The sequence below is a fragment of the Podarcis pityusensis genome, assembly GCF_964106645.2.
Source record: "Podarcis pityusensis genome assembly, chromosome: 1".
Taxonomy (NCBI): Eukaryota; Metazoa; Chordata; class Lepidosauria; order Squamata; family Lacertidae; genus Podarcis; species Podarcis pityusensis.
This window is the reverse complement of record NC_138028.1, coordinates 129724603-129738673: the sequence shown is the minus strand read 5'-3', so window position 1 is coordinate 129738673 and position 14071 is coordinate 129724603. Positions and strand designations below refer to the sequence as shown.

Here is a 14071-nt window from a genome sequence, read left to right as displayed (position 1 = left end):
AAGCAACTATGTCAGTTCAGAGCCTTGCAAACCGCCCTGTGTTCCTCAGATGAAGGGCAGTATAGAAATTTAATTACTTATTATTAATAATAATAGGCCATAGCAACTGTAAACAAAAGAGATTCCTAGGCAGACTAAAACTTAAGAACAACAGAAGCGGGGTCAAAATACCCAAAGTAAACTGCACTTTCCAGAGATGGAAAGCAGCTAAAGTCCCTACCAGAGAAGAATGGCAGATGAAGTTGATGGACTATGCTGAAATGGCTAAAATACCAGAAGAATAAAAAATCAGGAAGACCAAAATTTTCATAAGGAATGGGGGAAATTTATAACTTATCTTAAAGACCATTGTGAACAGTTAAAATCGTTAGTAGGATTGGAATATCATTTGTAGTTTAAGGGTGAATTATGGATACAATGGAGATGTAAAAGATTTGGACTATTGTAAAAGATGCAGAAGGAAATTATTAACAACAGGACCCACAAAGGGGAGGAAATCCAGCAGATTCCTTGGAATCTTGTTTTTGATTATTTATGTTTGATATATCTCTGCAAAATTTTAATTTGAAAAACCAAACTGCACTTCGGAATGCTCACCTGCCAAATACAACGCTTTCACATGAGTCGGCTGCAACGCTTCATGAAATATGATAACTGATCCAAGCTGGCCTTCGAGAGAGGTAGGGCATCCCCACTCGCTGTCCTGCGTTCCTGCCGAGATCAGCTTAGTGATGTGTTCTGGCTTGCCCAGCAGCCCACTCCAGCTGCCTGGGCTGAGAATACCACCGAGCGACGTCCGATGGGGAAGAGCAGGGGATGAAAAAGGCGGATCTGGGATCTGGGATGGTGGTGGAGTAGTTGTCCTTTGACCAGCAGAACCAATGCAGCATGAAGTAAAAGACTGGAGAATTTCACCCATGTTGCAAAAAAAACCCACACATCACAAATTAGTAAATTGAATGCAGTTTGGCACATACAAACAGATAGCCATAAAGGGCCAAAATTATCACTGCGTGAAGATCTCGGTCTTTTGACAAACATTTGGCCTCTCAAGTGTTACCTTTAATCTCCTTAGCATGCTAATTTCAAATAGTTTTATCTCCTGTCTCTTGCCACTGGTTATGAGCTACAGCTTTTGTTTCTTGTTTTTTTAAGTTGTCTTTTAAATGACTGTAAGCTGCCTTAAGCATTTTAATACAAAGGAAGGGTAAAATATCTTTAATAAAATTTCATATAGGTATATGTACACATACAAACACGTATCTATTATGTGCGGTGCTAAATTTCTAAAAAAAAAAAATGTTCAGGGGTACTCTTATTTTCCTACTCCTATTGAAATACTGCCCCTCAACGAGGCCAAACTTAGATTCACAAAATGCACCCCCCCCAGGAAAAAAAGCATTGATTATGTGTGAATTTTATGTCAAAGACCATAAAAAACTTTATGCTGGTCTTTAGTGTGACCAAACTCTCTCTCAAAAAAAGGTTTGGATCGACTTTTTACTGAGACATCAGCGGTTTTAACTTGAAGTTTGCTGTAACAGAGATTGTTGTCTTTCGTGATACATATGTATAAAAGATATACACTCTTACGCTCTTGTGTTTTGGTTTATTTTACAGGTGCTTATTATTGGACTTCCGGGGGCGGCGCGAACGGCAATGGCGGTCCTCTTCTGAATGGGAGAGGAGGCTCCGCAGGCAACGGGTCGTCCGCTACGGCGAAGCGGAGACCCATTCTGGAAAACCCCAGGCGGCAAGAGCCTGGGGTCTTGAGGCTCGGTGGGCGCCTTGAGCGACCCTCCAAGCGCAAAAGGAACCCCGTAAGGGGCTCCGGAGCGCGGAGGGGGGTTGCGGCGCTGAGAGCTGCTTCACAGCCTGAGGAGCGAAGCCGCGCTGCTGCTGCCGATGAGCGCTGATCCCTTTTCCTGCTAAATTACGGATTCGGACGAAAAGCAACTAACTTGTGAGTAAAAGACTGAGTCACTTGAAATTAGAGACTTTAAAGGGAAAATCTAAATTGGCTTGAACTTGGCTGAAAGCGGAGAGACGTGGAAGCAGGAAGTCCGTCTTCCGCAGCCATTGAACTTGAAAAAAGCAATCAGCTGGAGGAGTGGAGGCTGAAAGAAAGAGATCCTAAGCCTTACAGATCTAAGCATCTATTGAACTTGCATCTTAAAGTAAAGACTTTAAGCTAAAGATTTGGGATTATTACTTGCACTTGACTTTCCTCCTTTTATTGGATTACAAATTAGAAGGTGAAACCCAGAGTCAGGAGCTGCCTGAGCACTAAGGGAGCTGTCAGTACTGCAGATTTGGATACTGTATATTGGAACTTGAAACAATCTGAGGGTATTGAGACCTTTTAAATTTGAAACACTCTTTTTGGAGATAAATAAGCACTGTCTGTAACAAAGTGACCATTTATAAACTCTGCTAAACATTTGTATTTGAAGGTTCTTGGACATTAAATTAGACTCTGAAAGACATTTTAAGCTCCCTCTAGAGGATTGGATTAAAATAGTGACTTTACATGCACATTTTACTTTCGATTCCCTTGTTGTTTGCTTGCTCTGGACCTTTCCATTCCCATGGGAATAACTCAGTGTGACCTTGACTGACAGATAACGTTGGAATGAGTGGCACAAGAAAAAGAGGGAGAGCTAAACAAACAACTTTAACAACTCTAACCTCAGCCTCGCAGACACGTAGATCATCTGTACCTACTTTGCCCTCAGAAGTGGAGGGAGAGGGCGAAGCAGAGCAGCTACAATTGGAAGATATGGCCTCAGGAGTATCTGTTTCTGTTCTAGACAAAATTTTTGAAAAATTGGAAGCTTTGGACAAGAAAGTAGATGCGCAATCAGCAAAGATTGACAAAAATACAGAATGTCTAAATAAATTAACTACACAAGTGGTACAGAATGCACAAGCAATTGGACAGTTAACGGAGGCCTCAGCAGAAAATCGGAAATTGGCTGAGGATACCAAACAAAAATTAGAAAATTTAGAGCAAGAGGTAAGACCACTCACTAAACAAGTTGGGGAACATCAGATTTATCTCTCCATGATAGAACTGCGAAATCGTGAGAATAACTTGAGGATTAGATCATTACAAGAGGCAGAAGAAGGACATCTAACTGAGTTTTTGACCAAAGAATTCTCCAAGTTCTGGAATTTGGAAGAAAAGGACTTTAAAATCGTGTCAGCTTTCAGACTTGGAAGATTCATAAAGAAGGAGAGGCCCAGAGACTGTTTGATAACATTGAGATCAAAGGAGGAAAGGGATAAGATCTTGGGCCTACATTTCGTAAAATCACTGGAGGTTTTGGATAGAAGAATTGAAATCTATAAAGATATCCCAAGACTACTGCTGGATCTTAGAGCCGCCTATTCTGAACTTGCTAAACTACTAAGGAGCAACGCAATTCCATTCAGGTGGGAATTTCCCCAAGGAATATCTTTTACCTTTAGAGGGAGAAAGGTTAAAGTAAGAACACTGGAAGAGAGAGACAAATTCCTGTCTACATACGGAGAGGACCTTCAAAAAGGAATTGAACTACCTTCTGGGCCTGAGGCAACGCCAGTACCAACACCAGCACCTGTGGAACCTGAAGATCCTGAGAACAGGATATTTTCCCCTTGGAAAATAACCAGATAATTCAGGATGTCTCTGCAACTGTTGAGCTGGAATATTAATGGTTGTAACATTCCGGAAAAAAGGAAGAAAATATTTCATATATTAAAAAAAGACCAATTGGACATTATTTGTTTACAAGAAACACATGTGACGAGGCTCCACAGAAAAGTGTTAATAAATAAAAGATTGGGCCAGGAATTTGTATCGTCGGACAAAGTTAAGAAGAGAGGCGTGGTGATATATGCAAAAGAGAGCCTGTCACCTAAATTCCTATTTAAAGATGAACATGGAAGAATTTTGGCTATTGAGATACAATATCAAGGAGAGAAACTGCTGATATTAGGAATCTATGCACCTAATGAAGGGAAATCGGAATTTTACAAGAAGCTGCAGGAGACAATGCTGGATTATCTAGACTACAACAACATCATAATGATGGGAGATATGAATGGGGTCGTATCAACTAACATGGACAAGTCACAAAGTCAAAATGTTACAAAAGACGGCAGACTACCTAAAACCTTTTTTGAAATGACTGACAATATGGATTTGATTGACATTTGGAGGACAAAGAACCCACTAGGAAGAGAGGGAACATTCTTTTCTGAAGCCCAACTGACCTGGACAAGAATCGACCAAATATGGATTTCTAGAGGCCTGGCACCTAAGGTCAGAAAAGTGGAAATCTGCCCAAAGACCTGCTCCGACCATAATGCAGTAAAGATGGATATGACACTATTACCAACTGGATCCTTTAGATGGAAGATGAATGACAATTTGTTTAGAGATCAGGAAATTACCAAGAAGGCCCAAAAAGTTTTGAAGGACTACTTTGAGATAAACATGAATAATATGGTGGAAAAAAGAATAATCTGGGACGCAAGCAAAGCTGTAATGAGGGGATTCTTGATACAACAGAATGCAGTAAAGAAAAGAACACAAAATGAGAAAAAAGATAAGATCTTGGATAAAATAAAAGAATTAGAGAAGAAATTAAGAGTGAATCCGAAGTCACAGCCAACTCTGAGGGAAATTAAACTTTACCAAACACAATATTCTAAATTGATAAATCAGGAAATTGAATGGAAGGTTAAATTAATGAAACAAAAAACGTTTGAGTCGGCGAATAAATGTGGAAAACTGCTAGCTTGGCAGTTGAAGAGAAGACAAAGATTAAATACTGTTACAAACTTAGAGGTTGATGGAAAAAACATCCAGAATCCAGTGGATATCAGAAAGTGTTTCCAGAGATACTTCAAAAAATTATACACCCAAGGGCCGCAAGATGATGTTGAGATTAAACAATTTTTGGCAAAAAACGGACTATCTAAATTGTCACAAGAAAATAGGACAATCCTGAATTCTAAAATAACACGACAGGAGATCGAACAAGCCATCCAGAACATGCAACTTGGCAAATCTCCAGGACCAGATGGGCTGACCTCCAAGTACTATAAGACATTAAAAGACTATTTGATACAACCTTTGATGGAGGTCAGCAATGAAATTATGGAGGGGAAGAGGGCACCGGAGTCTTGGAAGGAAGCGTTCATCACATTAATACCAAAGTTGGAAGCTGAAAAGACACAACTTAAGAACTACCGTCCCATCTCTCTTTTAAATGTGGATTACAAAATATTTGCAGACATTTTGGCAAATAGATTTAAAAAAGTTTTAAATGAAGTAATTCATAAGGACCAGGCCGGCTTTCTCCCAGGTAGACATCTGTTTGCTAATACAAGGAACATTATTGACATTTTGGAACTTTTGCAAACAGATATAAATACAAAAGCAGTTTTAATTTTTATAGATGCGGAGAAGGCCTTTGACAATATCTCCTGGAAATTTATGATGGGAAATTTAAAAGAGATGGGAGTGGGACGGGGTTTTGAGAATGGGATTGAGGCGATATATTCAGAACAGAAAGCTAAACTGATAGTTAATAATGTGGTTACAGAAGAGTTTAAAATTGAAAAAGGGACACGACAAGGTTGCCCTATTTCCCCTTTGTTATTCATTTCGGTTCTGGAAGTGCTATTGAACATGATTAGAGGGGATCGGTTGGTGGAAGGAATTCAGGTCGGTCAGAAACAATATAAATTAAAAGCTTTCGCAGATGACCTGGTTTTGACCTTGCAGAAGCCAGAGCCCAGTACGAAAAGAGTATTACAACTGATTAATGACTTTGGTCGGGTGGCTGGATTTAAACTAAATAAACAGAAAACTAAGGTTTTGGGGAAAAATTTGACTGATACAGAGTCAGAACGGTTTCAGAATGAGACGGAACTTAATGTGGTTAAAAAAGTAAAATACCTAGGGGTAAACATAACAGTAAAAAATCTAAGTCTATTTAAGGACAATTATGAAAAATGCTGGACAGAAATTAAGAGAGACTTAGATAGTTGGTCAAAATTGAAACTTTCTTTGTTAGGCCGAATTGCTGCTATCAAGATGAATGTATTGCCAAGGATGTTGTTTTTATTTCAAACACTTCAGGTTTTGGACAAAACGGAGTGCTTCCAGAAGTGGCAGAGAGACATTTCTAAGTTTGTCTGGCAGGGCAAAAAGCCCAGAATTAAGTTTAAGATTTTAACCGATGCAAAACAAAGAGGGGGCTTTGCCCTGCCAGACTTAAAGTTGTATTATGAAGCCGCAGCGTTCTGCTGGCTAAAAGACTGGCTACTTCTTGAAGACACTGATGTGTTAGATTTGGAAGGGTTTAACAATGCCTTTGGATGGCATGCATATTTATGGTATGACAAGGTTAAAGCAAATAAGGCCTTTAAGAACCATATTGTCAGAAAATCATTGTTTAATGTCTGGACAAAATATAAAGACTTGCTGGAAAATAAAACACCAAGGTGGCTTTCACCTTTGGAAGCCAAGGCCCGAAAAAGACCCAATATGGAGGCTAAATGGCCAAAATATTGGGAAATACTAGAAAAGGATGGAGACAATTGGAAATTGCAGAGTTTGGAGAAAATGAAAGACAAAGTGCGAGATTGGTTACATTACGCTCAGATTAAAGAAGTTTTTAAAAATGATAAGAAACTAGGGTTCCAGGTGGAGAAATCGAAATTAGAAACAGAATTGCTAGAACCAAAGATTAAGGTACTTTCAAGGATGTATAACTTGCTGTTGAAATGGAATACACAAGACGAAACGGTTAAATCGGCTATGATAAGGTGGGCACAGGACATTGGGCACAATATCATGTTTGAGGACTGGGAGAGGTTGTGGAGTAATGGATTGAAATTTACTGCATGTAACGCTCTGAAAGAAAATGTAATGAAAATGATTTATAGATGGTATATGACCCCAGTCAAACTTGCCAAAATTTACCACCTGTCTGATAATAAGTGTTGGAAATGCAAGGAGTGTGAGGGAACGTTCTTCCACCTCTGGTGGACTTGCCCTAAAGTGAAGGCGTTCTGGGAAATGATTTATAATGAACTGAAAAAGGTATTTAAATATACCTTCACTAAGAAACCAGAGGCTTTCCTTTTGGGTATTGTCGGCCAAGGGGTGGCAAAGAAGGACCAGACATTTTTTATGTATGCAACAACAGCAGCAAGGATACTTCTCGCAAAACATTGGAAAACTCAAGATCTACCCACACTGGAAGAATGGCAGATACAACTGATAGACTACATGGAACTGGCTGAAATGACCGGCAGAATCCGTGACCTGGGAGAAGAGAGGATTGAGGAGGACTGGAAGAAATTTAAGAACTATTTACAAAAGTATTGTAATTTGAGTGAATGCTAAATAAGATGCTAGATCAAAATAATTGAGCACCACTAAATTTAGAAGTTTTTAAGAAAATAAGTAAGACTGTGAAATTTAGCTCCTTCTGAGAATTATAAGATTATGAAATATAGAAGGGATATAAGAATTTAAATAAGATGATAAATTGCTGACAAAATGTTACAACGATGAAAGTGGGAGCGGGAGATGTGAGGAAGTCCAAAGAAAATGTGAAAATATGTTAAGATCAATGTTATATTGCTTATTATGTTTATTTTTATTGTAAAACCTAATAAATTGCTTTAAAAAAAAAAAATATTTTACAGGTGCTTATTATTTTTTCCTTGTGTGTTCCACTCTGGAATTTGAAAGCCTCAATGAAACTTTTAATTGATAAACAAAACTTTACTAGCCTTTAAACCTCGTGCGCACACACCCCTTTTTTACTACCGTATTTTTCGCCCTACAGGACGCACTTTTCCCCCTCCAAAAATGAAGGGGAAATGTGTGTGCATCCTATGGGGCGAATGCAGGCTTCAGGAAGCTCTGCGCAACCCTCGGTAGACCAGCGTGACTTCGCACCGGTCTCCCGAGGGCTGAGCAGAGCTGCCTGCAATCCCGGGCTTCGCGCAGCTCTGCGCAAGCCTGGGGAGACCGGCGCGAATTCCCGCCGGGCTCTCTAGGCTTGCGGATAGCAGGCTGTTCTCGGGGCTGGGGTCAGGGGAAGCTCGGGCTTCCCCCGCGCCAGCCCTGTGCCTGGGGGGGGGATTTTTTTCTTTATTTCCCCCCCAAAAAACTAGGTGCGTCCTATGGGGCGAAAAATACGGTATGTCAGGTTATTTTGCTGCAAAGTTTAAAAGGTTGTACCAATTGCTGTCCCCTTCCCTCAAAGGCAGCTGAGACTTCTGTCTGTCAACAGAAGGAGGTAGAAGGTGATTTTCACAAATGCTCACATTTCTCCTGCAGGTCCCCATGGCTCACACAATTGCCCCAGCTCCTCAAAGACATCCCTCAACCATTCTAGAGCAGGTGAAGGGGAGATAAGTGGAAAAAAAACTTCCTTCCCCTTCCATTCAAAGAAGATTCCACTTGCTGAAACAGTGGGATATATACACAGTCTATGTAAAAAAAGGGACGCGGGTAACGCTGTGGTCTAAACCACAGAGCCTAGGGCTTGCTGATCAAAAGGTCGGCGGTTCGAATCCCCACAACAGGGTGAGCTCCCGTTGCTTGGACCCAGCTCCTGCCAATCTAGCAGTTCAAAAGCACATCAAAGTGCAAGTAGATAAATAGGTAACGCTCTGGTGGGAAGGTAAACGGCGTTTCCGTGCGCTGCTCTGGTTCACCTGAAGCGGCTTAGTCATGCTGGCCACATGACCCAGAAAAACTGTCTGCGGACAAACGCCGGCTCCATCGGCCTACAGAGCGAGATGAGCGCCGCAACCCCAGAGTTGTCCGCGACTGGACCTAATGGTCAGGGGTCCCTTTACCTTTACCTATGTAAAAGAACACTCTCAAAATATTAATCTGCTGGCAGGCTTTGACTGAGTTTCTGTGTGTAAATACGACGACTTTATATAATTTTAAGTAAGCTAAACAATATGGAGAAAATACAGTCAAGTGCGTATTTCAGGAATCAAATTCAGGAACATAATGGGAAGATCAGAGGTCACGTTATTACAAAATGATGTAACAAATGAATGAATGGCTTTTTTTATTTTGTCTTTAATAGCCACTGATGGTTTTTGCTATACTGTTTTGGATCTAATAAAGCATTTGAAATAGGGGAAAAAGAAGAGAAAAAGAAACAGTCTTCCGTGAGCAGAATACAAGAAGATTTGAGTTGAGCCTAACAGGTAAAAGGTAAAGGTAAATGACCCCTGGTCATTGAGCCTGACAACCTATTGGAAGCCAGTGTAATTATCGGTGTACAGGTGTAATAAAAGGTATTACACTTTGCAGGTTTCGGTTAATAATCTCACTACCACTTTCAGAACATGCTGATCATTTTGGAGAATCTTCCTTGACTATCCAGTTTAGAGGCGACCATAGTCAGTAAGCAAAAGCTGATGTGACAAACTCACTTGTTGCATAGTTTTTTTCTTTATGCATCCACAATGAAAGCTAAAGGTCCATATTCTATGCAGGGGGAAAGTGAGGTGTGACAAAAGCACAGACTTACTTCATTCATGGCAGGAAATCTGAGGGGCGCCGAGATCTTCTGCTGTCCATTCACATAAATATATACAAGGCTTTGACCGAAGGGCCTCTTCCCAGGCATATGAACAATGCTTATGTTGTGCTGTTGAAAAAAAATGATAATATCATTTAGTCATCATCATTATTAATTCTATGGAGGAGTTACAAGTGGCTAATTGTTGCTAGCTTTTGCACCCAGGAACATTATCTATCTATATGCCTCCGTCTCCATGAAAGAAATAAAATAAACAATTGCAGTAGATTACTTATCAGATCACTAGGAACAGACCTAGATTTTCTCATTGGTCTTAGAGAGACGTACCGTATTTTTCGCTCCATAAGACACACTTTCCCCCTCTTAAAATCTAAGGGGAAATGTCTGTGCATCTTATGGAGCAAATGTGTGGTCCCTGGGGCTGGGGGGGGAACCTGGGCTTCCCTCGCCAGCCCCACAAGCACGGGGAGGGAAGCTCAGCTTTCCCCACCGCCAATCCCACAAGCTGCGGGGAGCAGCGGAAAGCTTCAGCGAGGCACCTGTCCTGGAAGCCAGAGGAGGAACAGAAGGGTCTCCTTCTGTTCCTTCTCCAGCTTCGCTTGAAGGGGCGCTGCGCAGTTCTCCCTCTCTGCGCAGCACCTCTCCTGCGAAGGAGTGGCGCTGCACAAAGAGGGAGAACCGCACAGCGCCCCTTCAGCGAGGCGCCTGCCCTGTCTTCTGCCTTAGCCTCTTCCGGGCAGGGGGAGCCTTCATCCCGCTGCCCTGAAGATGCTTGGCGCTGTTATCCCAGAAGCCAGAACAGCCACACAGTATCCCAGAAGCCAGATCCCTCTTGCTGTTCTGGCTTCTGGGATTCAAAATTTTTTCCCCCTTGTTTTCCTCCCCCCAAAACTACCGTATTTTTCGTTCTATAGGACGCACCGGCCCATAGGACGCACCTCGTTTTTTTGGGGGGGGGGGGGAAATGAATAAAAAAAATTATTTTCCCCCCCCCCGCCGCGGCTGCAGCCCCAAGCCTTGCGCGCTCGGCGGGACCTCCTGCCGGGCGCGCAAGGCTTGCAGACACTCGCCCGAAGCACGGGGAGCCCTCCGGAGGGCTCCCCGTGCTTCGAGTGACAGGCTGCAGCCCCAAGCCTTGCGCGCTCGGCGGGACCTCCTGCCGGGCGCGCAAGGCTTGCAGACACTCGCCCGAAGCACGGGGAGCCCTCCGGAGGGCTCCCCGTGCTTCGGGCGACAGGCTGCAGCCCCAAGCCTCGCGCGCTCGGCGGGACCTCCTGCCGGGCGCGCAAGGCTTGCGGACACTCGCCGGGGCTGCAGGCTGCTGCCTGCAAGCCTTGTGAGCCCGCGGGAACTCCCACCGGGCTTGCAAGGCTTGCGGATAGCTTCCTGAAGCCTGGAGAGCGAGAGGGGTCGGTGCGCACCGATGCCTCTCGCTCTCCAGGCTTCAGCGAAAGCCTGCATTCGCTCCATAGGACGCACACACATTTCCCCTTCATTTTTGGAGGGGAAAAAGTGCGTCCTATGGAGCGAAAAATACGGTAGGTGCATCTTATTCTCTGGTGCGTCCTATAGAGCAAAAAATACGGTAATGCTCGCTGTGGAGCAAGTCTTGCATCTCTATCCTATCATGCTCAAATTCCTCTCACCTTTCCTATACCCAGGAATGTTGCGCCATCCAAGCATTGTAAATCATTGGTACAACGCATGCAGAGTCACTCCTAAGCACCCTTTAGAGAACTGATTTAACCTAAGAAATGCAATAAAGTTTAGGAGCCTCCATGGGTTCATCTTAATCAGATTTAACAACAGTCAGGCACCCCAAATTGCGACCTACACAGATTAGATTAGTGAGACTTGGGGATGGCAAGGACGTGGTTACATCTTTACATCATGACTGCCTTCAGATAATAATATCTTTGCTTAAGAAGGCAAGATATGAATGAGTTTTGTGTCCGTACATGCAGTCTTCAACTACAACGGAATAAACAAAAAAATGGCAAGCTATAATAAACCATGGTTTCCTGTTACATCTGAGCCAAGAGAAGTCTGGAGCAAGTCAGCATCTCAAAACATGGTCTGAAGCCGGTTTATGTTGCTCCAAACCCAATGATCATAGTTTTCAAGTTGGACATCGTTGGGAACTATGGTTAATTGAAGACTTATGGGTTTAATTGCACTATGCCAAGAACATAGGAAGGAAGGGATGACATGAGGATGGAGAATCCGGGGAAAGGTTTTGTGCATTAACCCGAAAACTGGTCATTTAAACTTGGTCAGTTATCTTATTCTGACAGGGAATTCCCAGTGCCTACCAACAGAGAGCCAAGTCCACTTTTTAAAAGGGTCCTATTGCATTACAGGGATGCGGGTGGAGCTGTGGGTTAAACCACAGAGCCTAGGACTTGCCGATCAGAAGGTTGGCAGTTCAAATCCCTGTGACGGGGTGAGCTCCCATTGCTCGGTCCCAGCTCCTGCCAACCTAGCAGTTTGAAAGCACGTCAAAGTACAAGTAAATAGGTACCGCTCTGGCGGGAAGGTAAAACGGCGTTTCCGTGCGCTGCTCTGGTTCGCCAGAAGCGGCTTAGTCATGCTGGCCACACGCCGGCTCCCTCGGCCAATAAAGCGAGACGAGCGCCGCAACCCCAGAGTCGGTCACGACTGGACCTAACGGTCAGGGGTCCCTTTACCTTTACCTATTGCATTACAACAAGGTCAGCTGAAACAGTCTCTCTTACCCACAGAGAATCGCAGAAGCAATGATCCGACAGCATCACGGTCGCATATTCCTTCTTCGTACACACGGCAACCACTAGCATTCCTGAACACGTAATAAAAGCCTCAAACCCTGTTCCATTGCCTGTAAAAAAGCTACAGATATATATATATTTAATGAATATGGTCAGCTCTTCAGAGGCACACATTAGCAGATAATAATAAACATTTCTTTTGCAATGAGTTATAATTGTCTCCACAAGGGTGGTGGCCCCCCAGGCTCATTTGAAGCTAAGCTGATTAATTCAGACGGAAGGGCAATCTTAGATCTGAGCGTACTTATCTTTCCAGGCAGACCATGTAATTTTGATACCTCTCAGATTCTACCAATTTCAGCATGGAACCACTTCTGAGAGGAGCTCTCTCGTAGCAGAGCTACGCAAAATGCTGTTTAACTGAGGCTGTCTGAAATTCTATAGGTAGCTTAGTTTACGTGTTCTATGGACCATAAACATCATATAAAGGTTATCAAGGCAGCCACAGAAGAGGGGGGAAATACAATATACATCCCCAAAGATTGCGCCTTTTAAATAAAAGGATAAGAAAATCTAGGATCAAAAATCATTTGAGAATACAGATAGTCTTGACTCAGAGCTTATCTTCCCTTTATCGGTCATTGTCTTGTTTTGATGACTACAGTGAGAAACTTAGCTACAGTTTCTGTAATCTTAAGTCTGCCCTCCGCCATCAAAAGTGAAACAGAAAATTCAACTGAGTTCCCCAAGTGTAGAGAAAGTAGAGAGGAGATAAATTAGGACCTTATAAACATATTTAAAAATTTGCAACATAGTAGAACATAGGCTACTGTTTCTAATGAGAAGAAACTCTCAAAGGCCGAGGCAGTCTGCTAAGGCCTCTCCTCCTTCCGGAGGGGAGGTGTTGTGAGCGGGAGACGATTCCCGCATCACGCAGGGGGCGTTCTGCCCCCTGCTCCACTCACATGGCTGGCGTGCCATGCCCCCGGTTGAGCACCCAACCGGGGGCCTTGGTGCGGGCATGGTTTGTTGCTCAAATGCAGCCACGCCAGCCATCCTGCCACCTTTCGCCTCGAGTCACCCACCCACCACTCCCTTTAAGGCTTAGCTCTTCTCATGACCTTGCTATGGACATATGGTTGGTCGCCCTGGTTGCCCAGGGGACCTGGTAGGAATTTTTTCCAACTGGCAAATTGGCACCGGCCTTTTGATTTTTTTCCGCCTACCTCGTAGCAATCGTCACAACTTTCTTGGTATTTGGCGGTTAGGCATTGGAATGTGTTGTTGGTGTATGGAAGGTCAAGGGGTGGCCATCGCCTACCCCTTCACTTTTGGGTATTCCGTTAAAGGAATTTGGCGGTCGTGGATCCTGTCCGATGCCCTGTGTGGCGGGGGGCCATGGCACGACCCTCGGTGACATCGGGGGAGAGCTTATAGTTGTATTAGAATCATAGAATCATAGAATCATAGAGTTGGAAGAGACCACAAGGGCCATCGAGTCCAACCCCCTGCCAAGCAGGAAACACCATCAGAGCACTCCTGACATATGGTTGTCAAGCCTCTGCTTAGCAAAGACCTCCAAAGAAGGAGACTCCACCACACTCCTTGGCAGCAAATTCCACTGTCGAACAGCTCTTACTGTCAGGAAGTTCTTCCTAATGTTTAGGTGGAATCTTCTTTCTTGTAGTTTGGATCCATTGCTCCGTGTCCGCTTCTCTGGAGCAGCAGAAAACAACCTTTCTCCCT

The 14071-nt window shown here is 43.4% G+C and overlaps 1 protein-coding gene and 1 long non-coding RNA gene across 5 annotated transcripts in view; one reads left to right on the top strand and one right to left on the bottom strand.

Moving 5' to 3' along the window:
- LOC308484931 overlaps window positions 1-14071 on the top strand; it is a 211789-nt gene that overhangs the window by 83871 nt on the left and 113847 nt on the right. The gene's annotated exons all lie outside the window — the stretch shown is intronic.
- Window positions 1-14071, bottom strand: part of NBEAL1 (neurobeachin like 1) — a 163562-nt gene that overhangs the window by 77304 nt on the left and 72187 nt on the right. For all 4 annotated transcript variants that reach the window (XR_013989070.1, XM_081015097.1, XM_081015096.1 and 1 more), the window contains 3 exons: window positions 12314-12446; window positions 9567-9686; window positions 598-901 (listed from right to left, as the gene is read on the bottom strand). Coding sequence is in view for 3 of the 4 variants with exons in the window: in XM_081015097.1 (XP_080871223.1) it covers window positions 598-901; window positions 9567-9686; window positions 12314-12446 (557 nt within the window). In the remaining variant the exon portion in view is untranslated. The remainder of the gene's footprint in view (window positions 1-597; window positions 902-9566; window positions 9687-12313; window positions 12447-14071) is intronic.